At 38.9% G+C, this 17,553-nt stretch overlaps 1 protein-coding gene across 2 annotated transcripts in view; it reads right to left on the bottom strand.

The window, feature by feature from the left end:
- Positions 1-9,436: 9,436 nt before the first annotated feature.
- The window catches only part of camkk1b (calcium/calmodulin-dependent protein kinase kinase 1, alpha b), a 13,870-nt gene continuing 5,753 nt past the window's right edge, over positions 9,437-17,553 (bottom strand). The window contains exons 11-16 of one of the 2 annotated variants that reach the window (XM_047392787.1): positions 17,445-17,518; positions 16,090-16,177; positions 15,885-16,013; positions 14,202-14,305; positions 10,212-10,262; positions 9,437-9,893 (exon numbers count right to left, since the gene is read on the bottom strand). In XM_047392787.1, the coding sequence (XP_047248743.1) occupies positions 9,812-9,893; positions 10,212-10,262; positions 14,202-14,305; positions 15,885-16,013; positions 16,090-16,177; positions 17,445-17,518 (528 nt within the window). In that variant the 3' untranslated portion in view covers positions 9,437-9,811. The remainder of the gene's footprint in view (positions 9,894-10,211; positions 10,263-14,201; positions 14,306-15,884; positions 16,014-16,089; positions 16,178-17,444; positions 17,519-17,553) is intronic. The other variant, XM_047392788.1, reaches the window with a different exon arrangement.

Below are 17,553 nucleotides of genomic sequence, written 5' to 3'. Positions count from 1 at the left end.
TATCCACAGTAAATATGTGCATGTATTCAGTGTCACCTTGGGAATATTAACATAATTCTGGCAGCTACAAATCTTGCTGCCTATAACTTTTTTCCTTCCTTCTTGCTTTTGACACCAGATTATTTGCTTCTTACCCCATCAGTCAATTTGTGACATTTTGCTGAAAGGTCATCACATGGTCTAGGCTCTGATGCTGTTGTCCATTGATTTTACTGAGCGACACACTGCGTGGATGCAGCCGTCCTGACTAAAGCAAGGCCTTGAACCTCCTGTGGCTTTTAGGTCTCACTATACAGGTCCTTCTCAAAATATTAGCATATTGTGATAAAGTTCATTATTTTCCATAATGTAATGATGAAAATGTAACATTCATATATTTTAGATTCATTGCACACTAACTGAAATATTTCAGGTCTTTTATTGTCTTAATACGGATGATTTTGGCATACAGCTCATGAAAACCCAAAATTCCTATCTCACAAAATTAGCATATCATTAAAAGGGTCTCTAAACGAGCTATGAACCTAATCATCTGAATCAACGAGTTAACTCTAAACACCTGCAAAAGATTCCTGAGGCCTTTAAAACTCCCAGCCTGGTTCATCACTCAAAACCCCAATCATGGGTAAGACTGCCGACCTGACTGCTGTCCAGAAGGCCACTATTGACACCCTCAAGCAAGAGGGTAAGACACAGAAAGAAATATCTGAACGAATAGGCTGTTCCCAGAGTGCTGTATCAAGGCACCTCAGTGGGAAGTCCGCCGCAGGCTGTGGGAAGTGTGGCAGAAAACGCTGCACAACGAGAAGAGGTGACCGGACCCTGAGGAAGATTGTGGAGAAGGGCCAATTCCAGACCTTGGGGGACCTGCGGAAGCAGTGGACTGAGTCTGAAGTAGAAACATCCAGAGCCACCGTGCACAGGCGTGTGCAGGAAATGGGCTACAGGTGCCGCATTCCCCAGGTCAAGCCACTTTTGAACCAGAAACAGCGGCAGAAGCGCCTGACCTGGGCTACAGAGAAGCAGCACTGGACAGTTGCTCAGTGGTCCAAAGTACTTTTTTCGGGTGAAAGCAAATTCTGCATGTCATTCGGAAATCAAGGTGCCAGAGTCTGGAGGAAGACTGGGGAGAAGGAAATACCAAAATGCCAGAAGTCCAGTGTCAAGTACCCACAGTCAGTGATGGTCTGGGGTGCCGTGTCAGCTGCTGGTGTTGGTCCACTGTGTTTTATCAAGGGCAGGGTCAATGCAGCTAGCTATCAGGAGATTTTGGAGCACTTCATGCTTCCATCTGCTGAAAAGCTTTATGGAGATGAAGATTTCATTTTTCAGCATGACCTGGCACCTGCTCACAGTGCCAAAACCACTGGTAAATGGTTTACTGACCATGGTATCACTGTGCTCAATTGGCCTGCCAACTCTCCTGACCTGAACCCCATAGAGAATCTGTGGGATATTGTGAAGAGAACGTTGAGAGACTCAAGACCCAACACTCTGGATGAGCTAAAGGCCGCTATCGAAGCATCCTGGGCCTCCATAAGACCTCAGCAGTGCCACAGGCTGATTGCCTCCATGCCACGCCGCATTGAAGCAGTCATTTCTGCCAAAGGACTCCCGACCAAGTATTGAGTGCATAACTGTACATGATTATTTGAAGGTTGACATTTTTTGTATTAAAAACACTTTTCTTTTATTGGTCGGATGAAATATGCTAATTTTGTGAGATAGGAATTTTGGGTTTTCATGAGCTGTATGCCAAAATCATCCGTATTAAGACAATAAAAGACCTGAAATATTTCAGTTAGTGTGCAATGAATCTAAAATATATGAATGTTAAATTTTCATCATGACATTATGGAAAATAATTAACTTTATCACAATATGCTAATATTTTGAGAAGGACCTGTAAATGTTCACCCAGTCATCATAAACCAAAGCTCAAGGCTCTAGGACCTAGTTGGGCATGTCACCAGACTAGCAGCAAGTCTTCACCCCAATACCCCAAAGACAGACATATTTGTTATCAACACTTTATTTGGGGGCCAGTAGCCCAAAAGTAGCCCAATGGAAAAATCTGATGTTAGAATAAAACACTGTACTGCATTTCTGAGCAGTTCCCCAAACAGAGGCGTCAAGTTTTAGAAGTTTAAAAAAATCCAACTCGCCATGATCAGCAGCTTATAGATCTTAAGGAAGATAATAACTGTACAGCTCCAGTAATATCAGGCCATTAGAGGTAGAGACGGAGGGGAAAAAGAGCGATGGAGAGAAAAAAGGGGACTGAGAACAGAGACAGATCTATAAATAGGCTTCCCTGCAGCCTGAGAGGAGACAGTGAGTAGACCAGAGACATCGATGTGACAGACTCCCCACTAAAGACACTATACGCTTTTCTGTATGGAAGGAACGAAATCATGTCCTATAGTTAAAGAACCGGATTCATCAGTTGTTTTTACAATAAATAACATAAAATTACACAAACATGGCTAATAAAATTAATATTTCATTCTCTGCAGAAGGCATGATAAGACGCAGGGGGGTGCTGACTTTTTCTGGTACAACCACAGCTGTTATACTTGACTGATTCAAAATGAATTATTCAGGCTAACATTTAGACATTGTATTATTTATTGAAAAGTGCCACAACACTCAACCAAAGGTTTTCATAAAACTATTTGAGCAAACACCCATCCCAAAGCTTTCAAAGCTGCGTTGCACCTCTCTCTCCAGCTGAAGCCCACTGCAGTAATAGTCTGATTATTCACTTCAAGAGGCATTTTTTTAAACTATCAGATGTGATTATTTATAACTATAAAGACTTGTGTGATGAGGATAAGTTTGTGAAAAGTGAGTCTAAAATTAAGTCCTCTCCTCCTCCCTTTTGTTGTGTTACATAACTGTTTTTTCCTTTATGGTCTTCCATTTCAGCAGAGATGCAACTGGAAAAATTAACAAAAAACTAAATTAAATTTCATTATGCAAAGTATAAATCTAATTACTTTTAACTTTGCAAATGCAGTAAAAGTGGTGGAAGATGAACTTCATTATTTGTCAGTTAAGATTTGAAACTAAGTGGGTGTTTGAGTCTTGAATAAATGGCGGGAGGATATCTGATTTAACTCTTTTTATGAACCTTTCATTGCCCCATGGTCCTTATTTTGCAGTGAGGAACCCACATACTTAAAAACACATTCAAGAAGCTCTTTCCCCCTAGTTTTAGTATTTTTACAGAAAGAGTTCCCATCCCTCCCCCTCCTCCTCACTGTGAGATGTCCTTAAAGTACCTTGCAAAATTATTCATACCTGGTATTCACATTTTGTCTTGTTACCACCCCAAACTTCCATTTATGACCACCACAAAGTAATGCATAGTTGTAAAGTGAATTTCAAATTAAACATCCCAAAAAGCATGGCACGCATTTGTATTCAGCCTTTCTAAGTCAGTACTTCCAGGATTGTATTCAGTGGTCTTTAGCTTAATCCGCCTTCCCATCAAGTCCTCCCTATCAAAGAAAAACATCCCCACAGCATGGTGCCGCCACTACCATGTGTTACAATGGGGATGGTGTGTTCAAGTTGATGCTCATAGTTTTATGCTACATGTAGCAGGTTGCATGGAGGCCAAAATTTTACCAGAGCACTTTATTCATCATATTTGCTGGGCTCACTACAGTGGCACAATTGGTGGCAACCTGCAAATTGTTTTTTTGTTGTTGTTGCTTTCTTTCAACATAGACTCCTCCATCAGTTCTGCAGCGCCTCCAGAGTTACCATGTCCCTCTTGGGTGCTTCTCTGGTTAACACTCTCCATACCCAGCCTATTAGTTTACATGGATGGCCATTTCTTGGCAGATTTACAATTGTGTCACACTCTTTCAATTATCAGATGGTGGATTAAAAGAGGCTTCATGAGATTTTCAAAGCTGGGGATTTAGTTATAACCAAACCCTGCTATAAATTTCTCTACAACTGTATCCCTGGCCTGTCCACTGTGTTGCTTAGTCTTCATCAGGTGTTTTGTTCCCTAATGTTCTCCAATAAACCTTTGAGGTCTTCGCACAACCGCTGTAGTTATACTTAGAACAATTCACACAAACAAACACACAAACTCTGTTAACTAATTAGTTAACATCTGATGGCAAAAGGCACCAGACTTTATTTAGGTGTATCGGAGTAAAGAGGGGCAGATTTTTATTTATTTAGATTTTTTAATACTATGTAGCATTTCTGTCCTCTTTACAATTACGCACTACTTTGTGGTGGTCTGTCACATTAAAACCTAAGGTTTTTTGTTGTAACTTGACAAACCTAGGAAAAGTTCAAGTAGTATGAATAGCTGGCTCCTCTGGTGCCAACTGGTTGACAAATTATTCCTCCCCTTGTTTGTGGGTCTACTGTCTGTTATCAAAGATGGTGACTCATTATGTATGTGGGCACAGGGGATTCCCCAAAGTGCAGGGAATAAGAATAAAAAGCCCGCTCCTTTCACTTCACCTACTCGAGGGGGGATTTACAGTTCAACTGACAGTAAACTGCTGGGTTCAGACGTGGGGAATAACACGCAGAGAGTGGTCAAAGGCTGAGACTGAAGGGGTAAAATGCAGTATGGTGACAAGAGTGGAACGTTTACAGCGTAGCTAAGGATTAGTGCTTAGCTGAGGTTGAACTAGCTGGCTTTGTTTGTGGAAACTAAAAGCAGTCTGGGTGTGGGAGCAGATGCTGAAGCAAGTTTCCCCTGACCACCGGTGAAACAAGCAGACACCACACTTACCACCTACCCCAAACAGAGACTCTATTATGCATTTGAGCATACAGTGGAGAGAACAGAAGAGAACCAAGGGGGCTGTTCCATGGCTGCATGAGGTAAAGAAAAAGAGCAGTCATACAGTGAAGTTAGTACTCTGCACAAGCGCTGTATTGTGCTGTTGCATGGCAACTGTTTCCACAGAAATCTTTGCTCAGAAACACTCCTCTTTGGTCGTCACATAACTGCAGCAAGCAGAAAAATGGGCCGACAGCAGGAATACAAATCAACCCTTTTAGCCTGCAATCGCTGAGCAGTTATTTAAATTGCACTTTAAAGGGATTTACACAAAAAGCAAATGGTGAAAATTACACATGCAATTTTCACACTTTGCAGTCTAAACCTTTGTGTTTCTAGTTTGTACCGTATTGCATCAGCCGCCTCAGGATACAGAGAACACTGACTGCAGAAAACCGAAGCTGTTACTGAAATACATCCATAATCTTTTAAAGCCAAATTTTGATTCTGAAACTTTCAAGATCATCATTCCAAGTTAGCCTAATGAAATAGTGAATTGGCATGTAGATGATTTCAAAAAGAAAAAAGTCACACAAGCTTGTTTCAGTGAGAAACAAAATAGTGAGAAAAACATTTGAACATCCAAGGTAATACTAATTTCTCTTTGAAGATATGTTCACCTATTAACGTCCTATTTTTTATCTCTGGAAAAGAAAGTGATTGCTACAACACAACAAAAAATTACCCAAATAGCTAGTCTTCCCACCATTGATCGAAATAACCACACTCAGATGCTTCTTGAAGTTATCTACCAGTCTCTGTGGCAGCAAATGTTGGCATAAAGCATTCTGTAGCGCCGACTTCAAGGTTAAAGTCTAAACAGACCTGGCCCGTGACTTTTTATTTCCTAATACTCAGCTAGTCCTTGGTAGATTTACTGGTCTGTTCTGGGTCATTGTTTGGGTCCAGTTCTACTTTAGCTTTAATTATTTACAGATGTTCTGGCAATTTCCTCATGCACTGTCTGATACATGGTAGAATCCATGCTGAGTTCTACAAAGAAGAGCTGGACAGGCCCGTTTTGAGATCTCTTTATTCCCTTATCAGACTCATAAATATTCTTTTTAAAAGCTTCGGACAGCTCTTGTGATCTTACCTTGCTGTGTACTCTCACTTCAACAGTCAAACTAAATGTCTGAGTTTTAAAAAGGACAAACATCCTTCAGAATGCTGAATAATGATGTTCTAATCGTGTGCTCCTGATTCATTCCTAATTTTAGCCATTTAAATGGGAATTATTGCCTGTGTGTCATAATTTATTCCTCCTTAGAAACTGTCTTTTTTAAGTTTTAAAAGGACTTTTGTTGAGTTTGAATTGTTTAGGCGATTTACTTTAATTGTTGTTTAATTTATATTAAACACCCAAATACTAAAATATGTCAGAAAACACACAGATCTTCATAGGGTGTCCTAAGTTGTTTCAGAACACTGTAAATGGTCCACAAACTTTTATTTTATGTAAACGTTCAGCCACCTTTTGGCTTGTTTGACTGTAGTATGGTAGCATTACTTTATTTAATATTCTTATTGAAACTTGGTTAAACTGTTGGTATTTAGCTTCAAAAAGATATTAGGATAAAGAGATCAAGATCAAAGACAAGCACACATTTGAACTGTCAGGATTCAATCAAGGTGTTAAAAGGCATTTAACAATGCTTCTCTTGTCACGGCTAACTCTGATGTGTAGCTAGTCAAGCTTATCTAAACAAATTGATGTACTTTCATTTCAGTAAGACTTCTTAAAGTGCTTGGCCCAGAGTGGAGGGAATTGCTTAGACTTATTTGAAAAAGTTATTCTGGCTTTAAAAGCCTAAAAGGCTAATGCTATTAGCTAATTAGCGTGTAGCAGGGCTAGTTTTGCTGATTTTGCTTTTGTATTTTGTTGCAACATTTATCATTTTGGCTTTATATGGAGTTAAAAAGGCAACAATAAAAAGTATAAAAGTATAACTGTCTGTGGTAATATAAAATACCACTTGTACACAATTCAATTATTGCAAATCTGTCATGGGATGCAACACTATTGTTCTATTTAATAATGTCATCTTTTGGTATGTCTAATTCGGGACAATTACTAAATAATTGCTACAATATTAGCTATCAGTTGGATTTATTTTTTATCCTTTCACAATATCTAACTTCAATTGTATCATTTGTACATACAGCTATGTTTTCACCAGAGACAGTTTTCACCTACTGCACACCCCCAGAAAAAAAATCCCTGTGCACTCTCCAGAAGTCCTGTCTCTCTGAAGACCGCTCACAATGATAAATCATATGATCTGGAAACACTATGCTAGCATAATACTTGCATTGGATTGCTAAAGGATTTTACATTGTGCTGCATCATGCTTCATTCTCAGAGCTGAGGCATCTTTTTTTGCAGCATAATCAAATGAGTAATAAGTGTGTTAGATCAAAGACCAGGCTAGATAAAATACTTTGAAGTTGAGAATATTAACTCTATAAATGGGTCATACAGCAGAATCCCAAGTAGTGGGTTTTTTCTTCCGGGAAATTCTATATTAGATCTGTTTTGTGTGTTAATGTCCATAAAATAATATTTAAACTAATGTTGCTGATAATCCCACAATTTATGCTTACAAAAGCTAAATATAATAATTTTATCATTGCAGGTCAGCTTTAATATTTCCTTTTCTTTTTCAGTTACTGAAAAAATCTATTTTTAACTCTACATATTGAGTGTATTTTCTATTGCATGTTATATGTATACAGTATAGCCCTCAAAAGGGTACTCACCCTGTTAAAAACCCAGGTTCTTGCAACATGTGGCAGTTTTTCATATGGGAAACATTGTTAGCTGCCCAGGGTGGCATTAGAAACGAGGGGCACAAAAGAGCCAGATGAAACAAAGAAAAAACATGTTTTTTTGCACATGGTTAAGGCTGGATACTAAATGTTTAGCCTTTCCAAAACTTTATTCATTCATTCTTTGGCTAATTTTGTCAGGATCTGCCTGTTTGCGTTTGAGTTCTTAGTCTGTTTTCTCTTACATGCTTCAGCTGCTGTTATTTCAGTTCATGTTTAAATTCATCATCTCATCCTTGTGTTAAGATTACTCTCCTGGATTCCTGTGTTAGATGTGTGTTTGTATTTCCTTGTAGATCTGGTTCCTCCCTGTTCATGTTCTTTAGTTCCATTGTTTAACCTACTTTGTTCATTGGTCCATTCTCCTCCCTACCTCAATACTTATACTCTGGTTTTCTGTTCTCGTCACTGGATCAGCCTGCCCCTTGCCTTTGACCTTACTCGTGTTCTGTCCCCTGCCTCCCTGTAAGTTTTCTTGTTTTGTTATTAAAACACCTGATCTACTCACCATACAGCTCTAACACTCCTGTTCGCACACCGGTCCTGCACAACCTCAGCCTCTCATGACAAATTTGGATGTAGTCTTGAACTACCGGTGAAGCTGAAAAGTAAAATCCCTCTCCATCTTCAATTTTCTAAACTCGGAGGATGATGCTTCCAACACCATGTTTCTCTGTGGGAACAGTGTTTTTCTCTGTGTCAGGTTTACCTTTTTGAATTTTGGCCCAAACGTTCCAGTTTGGGTTTGCCAGACCGTGACATATTCTTCCACAAGGTTTTGGGAGATCTGAGTCAGGACTATATGTTTTATTTTGAATAAAAAGCTTCTGTCTTGCAAACATACTCCTTCCAGATATAGAAAATATAGGAGGATGAGGTAACCAGCAGAATGGAACCAGAACTCAGCAGAAATTCCTGCATCTCCAGTGCTCCTGTTGGCTTCTTGGCAGCATTCTCACCAGTTTTTGTCTTGCTTTTTGTAATTTATGGAGAAACAACCAGCTTTTGAAATGTCACTTTTGTCCCACATTTTCTCCAATTATTGATGACTGTAGTTACTGCACTATGGCACAATATATACTTAATGCTGTAGAATGAGACCATTATGATTTTTATTCTCTCTGTATAGTATGGCTGTAGCTAAAGGAAATAAGAAAATATCAAGAAATTCCTAGAAGGACAACTGAAGTTTATGGTTAGTCAGATTAACTACACCTGGAGGTTATGTGTGTACCCAGAGGATGTAATACTGAAATGTAATCAGAAGGTGCTGCAACAAAGTATTAGTTAAAGGGTGTACAAGCTTGTGCATCCAGATAATTTAAACTTTTCTTTTCTTTTCCTCCAAACAGATTTGTTGAATAAAGATAAATATAATTTCTTATAATTTAAAAACTGTAATTTTTAATAGGGCCGGGTAGACGTTCAAAAGCTACTGTCCAGGTTTCTTAAGTCAGCAAGGCCTTTGGCCTAGTTTTCTTGCTCTAAGGAACTACAGCAGAGCAGATTATTGCTGTTTAAGCAACCTTTATGTTCTTAAATTTAAAATTCAGAACCTGACAAGTTTCAAGAAACTAATAATAAAAACATTAAATAAATTGTTATCCTTGAGAAAAAAAGTTAATTTAAATTTTTGTGTAAGGGTGAATATTATAAACCTCTAAGAAAACATGCAAACTGAACAAAGGCTTTCATGTAATTAATAACAGAGATAACGAAACGCTGCCATCTAGTGTTCCTTAACAAACATTACGCTTTGGATGCCGCATTACACATAACCAAATATATTTTCATAGAATGACTTTTATTTTTTAGGTGCTGTAGGAAAACATAAAAATACTTTTTTGGATATTATTTACATTTTTAGTCTATAAATAAATTTTACAGCCAGGTGTAACAGAACCATAATAAGAACAGCAAACAAGCACAGTGAGCAAAATTACATCTATTCTGACCTTTGAACACTTAAGCACAGCTAGTGTGCTATTTTAAAACTAATTTAATCTCAAGATCCTCTGCACAGAGGTGGAAAGAGAAGGTCTGCTTGTGAGTACAGTGAGCATGGAACAAAAGCAAATAAGGGAACCGAAAAGAGCCAAAAAAAGTACAAAAACTAGCTTTTCTGCTGCCTCCCTGCTGCTTTAATCAAAACCTGTGACTTTAATCTGCGGTCTCTGTGAATGATTCATCCTCATACAAGTCCTCCAACTCTCCTTCTCTGCTCCCTTCTCTGCTGATTTTCCTGTGGGAGACAAACATTTGTTAAACCTATTAAACAGATGAGGAAGGTGAGAGGGAAGAGGTGTCAAAATACTAAAAATGTCACAGAGTATGTCTGCTGTAAAGCGCAGCTCATCAGTTTTCATCCAAGAGGAGACAAGCAGCAGTGAAACCGCACAAAAAACTCTCATCAACAGGATTTCTTTAGCTGCAGCTGAGAGCTTTGTTTTGTCTTGTCCAATTTAAATCCTCTTAAGGCTAAACAAACAAGATGAGCTGAGCTACATATGAAGCACTACGTATGAAGCTCAGCCTAAAACGCTTCTTTAAAACAATTTACCTCGAGGATGGATAAGGCAGAGGCGAAGACCCCAGTAAGCCCCAAAACCCTCTGCAAGAAGGAGATGTGATATAAAAAGCCAGAGTTTATACCCCAACACACTTTATCATAAACACATTTTACTGTAGTATTCCAGCAGCAGTTAAAGGTGGCATCCAGGAAACATTTTTTTTTTTTGAGAGAGTGATATGGGAAGATTAACAGTTTATTGTTTTACATTGTGTGTTATGCTAACCAGTAAGGTTGTGTTGAGATCTCTGGGCAAGATCTTGCAATATTAAAACCCAAAGATATTTTTCACCATAGTAAAGTCTGAGTAGTGAATCACTACACTGTTGGCGTCAGCATGTGACTTCCTACTGTAAAAAAAAGTGTAAGCTTTGCCACCTTATTAGGTACAACCATTGAATTGATTATTAACATAAATAGCCAATCACATGGTAGCAACTCAATACATTTTGGCATTCAGATGTAGTAAAGACGATTTGCTCAAGTTCAAACTGAGCAGCAGAATTGGAAAAAAAGAGTATTTAAAAGTGGAATTTTTGGTCCACACCAGATGGACTAGTCCAAGTATATTAGAAACATGGTGATCTGCAAGCTTGGCTTTACAGGAATGGTATGAAAAAGAGGAAATATTCAGTGAGCCGCAGTTGTGTAAATAAAAATGCCTTGTTGATGTTGGTGGCCAGAAGAGAAGGGGCAGAAAGGCAATCGTAGCTCAAATAGCCACTTGTTCCACCAAGTTATGTGAAATGCCATCTCTGAAGGCATAACAGATGGACCATAGCAGCAGGAGACCATGCCGGGTGTCACTCGTGTCAACAGCAAAGTGAATCTACAATTTGCACACACTCATCAAAATATGACAATGCCCTTAATCCTAACCCTGGTCTAATGAGTTTAGATTTCATCTGCAACATTCAGACTGTATGATCAGAATTCGATGTAAACAAGCATGAATCCATCCTGACTTGTAATTACATGCAATAATGCGCCATTATCCAGTAGGAAGGAGCTCAAATCATCCCAAACTGGTTTAATCAATATGACACAGAATTCACTTTACTCGCCTGGTCTCCACAGTCACCAGATCTCAATCAAATAGAGCATCTGTGGGATATGGTGGAATAAGAGATTGGCAGCATAGAGGTGCAGTTGACAAATCTGCAGTAAATGTGTGATGTCATCGTGTCAACAAGGACCAAACCTTCTGAAGAATGGTTCTGACACATTGTTGAGTCCACGCCACAAAGAATGAAAGCAGTTCTGAACCCGCCACTAGCAAGATGTACCTAACAGATTTTCCAGTATTTATATGTTTGAGACTCATGTTTTAAGCAGAATGCAAGTAGTTCTTCAAATGTGGTGTTGTTGAAAATGAAGGAAATTCAATAAGGTGCATCAATTCCTTTTGAAAGATCTACACCTGTGGACAAAATTGTTGGTACCCCTCGGTTAATGAAAGAAAAACCCGCAATGGTCACAGAAATAACTTGAATCTGACAAAGGTAATAATTAATAAAAATTCTATGAAAATGGACAAATGAAAGTCAGACATTGTTTTTCAAAACATGCATCAACAGAATTATTTAAAAAAATAAACTCATGAAACAGACCTGGACAAAAATGATGGTACCCTTAATTTAATATTTTGCGCAACCTTTTGAGGTTGTGCAACAAATGCAGTAAACCTATAACTGTCAATGAGACTTCTGCACCTCTCAGCAGGTATTTTGGTCCACTCCTCATGAGCAAACTGCTCCAGTTGTCTCAGGTTTGAAGCGTGACTTTTCTAGACGGCATGTTTCAGCTCCTTCAAAAGATGCTCAATAGGATTTAGGTCGGGGCTCATAGAAGGTCACTTCAGAATAGTCCAATGTTTCCTCTTAGCCATTCTTGGGTGTTTTTAACTGTGTTTTGGGTCATTATCCTGTTGCAAGACCCATGACCTGCGACTGAGACCAAGCTTTCTGACACTGCAGCACATTTCTCTCTAGAATCCCTTGATAGTCTTGAGATTTTATTATACCTTCACAGATTCAAGACACCCTGTGGCAGATGCAGCAAATCAGCCCCAGAACATAACAGAGCCTCCTTCATGTTTCACAGTAGGGACAGTGTTCGTTTCTTCATATGCTTCATCTTTCCGTCTGTGAACATAGAGCTGATGTGCCTTGCCAAAAAGTTACATTTTTGTCTCATCTGTCCAAAGGACATTCTCCCAGAAGCTTTGTGGCTTGTCAACATGTAGTTTGGCAAATTCCAGTCTGGCTTTTTATGATTTGTTTTCAACAATGGTGTTCTCCTTGGTCGTCTCCCATTAAGTCCACTTTGTCTCAAACTACGTCAGATGGTGCGATCTGACACTGATGTTCCTTGAGCTTGAAGTTCACCTCTATTCTCTTTAGAGGTTTTTCTGGGCTCTTTTGTTCCCGTTCATATTATCCGTCTCTTTGTCATCAATTTTCCTCCTGCGGCCACGTCCAGGGAGGTTGGCTACAGCCCCATGGATCTTAAATTTCTAAATAATATGTGCAGCTGTAGTCACAGGAACATGAAGCTGCTTCGAGATGGTCTTATAACCTTTACCTTTAACATGCTTGTTTATAATTTTCTGTCTACTCTCCTGAGACGACTCTTTCCTTCGCTTCCTCTGGTCCATGTTGAGTGTGGTACACACCATGTCACCAAACAGCACAGTGACGACCTGTAGCCCTATATATAGGCCCACTGAATGATTACAAGAATGTAGACACCTGTGATGCTAATTAATGGACACACCTTGATTCAACATCTCCCTTTGGTCACATTATTTTCAGGGGTACCATCATTTTTGTCCAGGTCTGTTTCATGAGTTTATTTTTTAAAATAATTCTCTTCAAGCATGTTTGAAAAGCAATGTCTGACTTTCATTTGTTCATTTTCATAGAATTTTTATTCATTATTACCTTTGTCATTTTCAAGTTATTTCTGTGACCATTGTGGATTTTTCTTTCAATAACCGAGGGGTACCAACTATTTTGTCCACGTGTGTATATATATTAAAACCTACTGCTACCTTTAATATAATAGGTTTACTAAAAGAAGTACTCATTATTTAAAACATATTATCAGGAATTATCTTTTAAAACAAACTATTTTGTTGTAAGTAATGTTTAACAGCAATAATAATAATATTAATAGAATAATAATGCAATAAACTATTTTGAGCACAAAGTTTTGGCTCATATTGTAAACTGAAAGGTCTGTGGTTATTCATTTGCTAATTAGCATAAAAAAATTTCTTCGTACTTAATTATTTTAAATCCATTGAGTTTGCGTAATAATTAACTGGAAGGTGTAAGATTGCATTAGACTTTATCTAAAAAGAACAGGAAGACAAGACCACATCATTGTCTCACAGGTGGAAATCATCTTAAATTTTAAGCCCCATCCTGCACCTTCCTGACTTAAAAATAACTGCAAATATGCAGTTAATATGCAGTTATCATTAAGTGCTACAACACATATCAGCATATATGTTATTTGATGTGCAGGGCTGTTTCAGTGAGTGGGAGAATCCATCCTGGATGCTGCAGTCCTGCTGGTGGATGGGTGAGTGAGGAGGAGGAGGATGTAGCTGCAGCTCCACTTCTCTATACTTGCGGGGAGGGAGGGGGGGTTAATTAACCATGTCCTTATTTGACAAGATCGGCTTATTAATGGAAAACAAAAGCAGCGCAGCCATGTTCGCTGCTGCAGAGGCTTTCATCAAGTGTATCAATGCAGAATCAATGGTTTTAGCAAGTACATGACAGACATAGCATGAGGAGCTCCTCAAAATAACCGATTTGGCATCCAGATTATATGTGAGTGACACACTACATGTGAAGTATGGAACTGATCTATGTTTAATCCAAGCATCTGCTGGCTGCTTTATTCTGTTAGAGGCCTAATCGCAGAGCTGGCAAAGAGGAGCAGACAGGATTTGCAGAGTAGGCTACTTACGTAAGAAGACCTCCGGGGGCAGACATGGACCTCTCTGCCCGTCTGCCCTGACACTCGAAGGGATTACTGAAAGAGCGCTTCCTCAGCATGGACTTCACAAGAATCTACAGTGGACATCAGAAAGAGTCTCAATAGATGTGCAAAAACCTTTTCTAAAGTCTACTCAAAAATATTTTCAAAATATTAGATTTAATCATTAAATCTGCGTAGATATAGATTGCTGATATTAACACTAATAAACAATTTAAAAACAATTTCTTCTTATCTTACCTTTGCATGCAAATAATACAAATCCATAAAAGTAAATGGAGCCAAATTAAATGTTTTTGTGCCCTTATGACATTTAATGATTATAAAGTATATTTATAAGTGTGCTAATGTTAACTTTAAAGAGAAAGGACACATTTGATTATCTGAAAGTTGAATGCTAATTTATGACCAATTTATTAGTTAAATTGGCAGCTAATCCTGACTAGCAAAATGTTTTATTTTCCCCTGAACTTTTTCACATTTTGTCACATTATAACAACTAAATTCAGTTCATGTAGTTGAGGTTTTATGCATAAGTGGCTTGGGGTTTGTCTCTACCAGCTTTGCACATCAAGAAATTTAAATTGTTGTTTGTTCTTCTCGCAAAAAAAGCTTAAGTTCAGTTGGACTGAATTTAAAAACATAAATTTCTAAGCGATTTAACTGAAAAACTGTTTATAGAAACCAGTCCAGTGCACCTCTCACTGTATGTTTAGGGTCGTTGTCCTACTGGAAGCTGGACCTCTGCCCCACTTTTAAGTGTTTTGCGGCCTCCAACAGGTTTTCTTTCAGTAGCGCTCCATCTTTAGCTCCACCTATCTTTCCACTAAATCTACCCAGCTTCCCTGTCCCTGTTAAAGGGAAGCATCACACAGCATGATACTGCCAACACCATGTTTCACCATAGGGATGGTATATTGTCGATTTTCCACCGATTGTCACATTTTGCATATAGGTCAAAAAGTTTGGGTTTTGTCTGATCTAACTGGATCGCCCTGTGCCACATATTTGCTGAGTACCCTACATGGCGTCTGGCAAACTGTTCACGGGATTTCTGATGTCTTTCTTTGCATGATGGCTTTCTTCAGTTCATTCCTCGACGAAGGCCAAATTTGTGGAGTGTAGCTTTGCTGTTAATCTTTGCAGCTCCTCCAGCGCTACTAGGGGCCAGTTGGCTGCTTCTCTGATTGACGTTCTCCTTGCTCAGTCTATCGATTTAGGTGGATGTCCATGTTCTGAAAGGTTTGTAGCTCCTACTCTTCCCATTTTCAGATGAGACGTTCAAAGCTTGGGATTTTATGCTACAACTTATTAATACTTAGATTTAATTACACCCATTAGTTGACAGATGAAGGTAACTGGTTATGCTGGATTTGAGTGGTATCGAACTAAATGAGGCTGAATAGATTGCCACACTTTAAAACATTCTGGATAAACCTGCATTACATTCACTTCAGAATTATGCCCTATGTTGTGCTGGTCTATCACAGAAAATCCCAATAAAATAGATGAAAGTAAACAGGAAACAATGCAACTGTTGCACACTTTTGCAAGGTACCAAAAGTACTATAGCACAGGAAACATTCAAAATGGTCATATCTGAGCTGGCAACAGTCCTCCCAGCAGGCAGTTGCTGGACAGAATGCGACTCACCACGGCGGACAGGCTGGGGATGAGTTTAACGCTGTTCTGCACCTCCTCGTCAGTGACCTCCACCGCTGTGCAGTGCTCCTCCTCCAGAGGGAGAGGACTTGAGTTGTTCTCGGTTACCCAAGAATGGAGCTGCAACAGCAACACACGCACCAATACAAACAAGTTCCCGCTGTGATGATACAGCGTTTAGTGTTTGCAGTCTCACCTTTATTTCAGGGACGGTGATTCTTGTTGAAGGGTTTTTATCCAGCATTCTTTCAATGAGATCCTTCAACTCATCGCTTATTGAAGGGCTGTTGGTAAAGGATCAACAAAAAACTGTTTTTATTCCTACTGCTAATGTCTCTGACGTCAGAGCTCAATAACAACTTAAATTTAATACCACATTAATCACAACAGCAGGTTACACAGAACTTCGAAAGAAGATCCTGAGCAGGGCGAAGCAGTGCTCCCAAAACGCTCAAGTAGAACCTCCCAAAACAACTGTAGTTTGTAATTCTGACGCTGTTTAACTTTTCCTCTCAGTTATTACCTTCTTCAGCTCATATTTAAAGTTTATTGCAGAATCCAGAAAATTGTGATATTACTGCTTCTCTGTGGTGGTAAAAGGCCTACGTCTGCATCATAATATTGTAACATAAATGGTTTAAAACCCTTAAGCAATACTTTAATTGTAAGATTGACTCCCTCCACTCAGTCTCTACTAACAGTCTGAACCAGATGACCGTCATTTGTTATCGTTAACAGTTAAAGGTAATGAAATATGAATAGTAGAGGAGCTTTGACTAAGATGACAGAAACACAGTGCTTAAAAAAACCAACCAATCCCGACTGCTTCGTACCCTCCCTCCACAATTCTCCACCCTGAAGGTTAAGGATAATGTGAAGACGGCTACCTCCCTACCAGGACAATTTTCTGGGGTACATTTCTACCCTGGTAATCTGTTTATATCTTGGTAGACGCAGTGGAAAAGGTCGAACGTTAAAGAATAGCTCCTGAAATTATAGTGGTTCCTTGACATTTTCACTGAAGCATGACTTTAGTATCGTTTTAAACCTAAACCTTTGTGGACGGAGCTTTACAACTAGAAGTGATGCAAAACAAAGGAACTCTGGTGTGACCGGACAGAACGCCTGCAGCTAAAGGGGATTTTTGAATAGTGCCTCCCCTTTCACAGGCAGAAACTTTAATAGACCTAATATTCTGTTTAAGTTACTTTCCGTTTACACAACTCAAGACAAATCCCAAAATCCAACTGTACAAATAGAGTAAACCATAAAGGCCATTATTAGGCTTTACAAACAAAATAGAACCACCTGAAATATCACAAAAATAGCCCGGCTAAAATGACAGAATCCAACGTCAAGCTCAACAGCATCAAATAAGATAAAAACATGTAACCATGACAACAGGAGTAAAGGACATGGTGTGTTACTGCCTTAATGTTATGATGCAAGTCACTGATAATTGTAACAAAAAAGTAGAAAGTCTCTCAGGTCAGCAACAGCTTGAGATGATCTTTAGAGGCTGTTGGTTAATATTCAGTCATGTTTTCTTACTTTTCTGGAAAGTCCACAGGTATGTTCTTGATCTTATTGTGCAGAGAAACAATGTACTCATCATAAAATGGGCACTGGAACAAGATAAACAGGTTAAAAATGCTAAATA

The sequence above is a fragment of the Girardinichthys multiradiatus genome, chromosome 18, assembly GCF_021462225.1.
Source record: "Girardinichthys multiradiatus isolate DD_20200921_A chromosome 18, DD_fGirMul_XY1, whole genome shotgun sequence".
In the NCBI taxonomy this organism is placed as follows: Eukaryota; Metazoa; Chordata; class Actinopteri; order Cyprinodontiformes; family Goodeidae; genus Girardinichthys; species Girardinichthys multiradiatus.
This window is presented reverse-complemented; position numbering and strand designations above follow the sequence as displayed.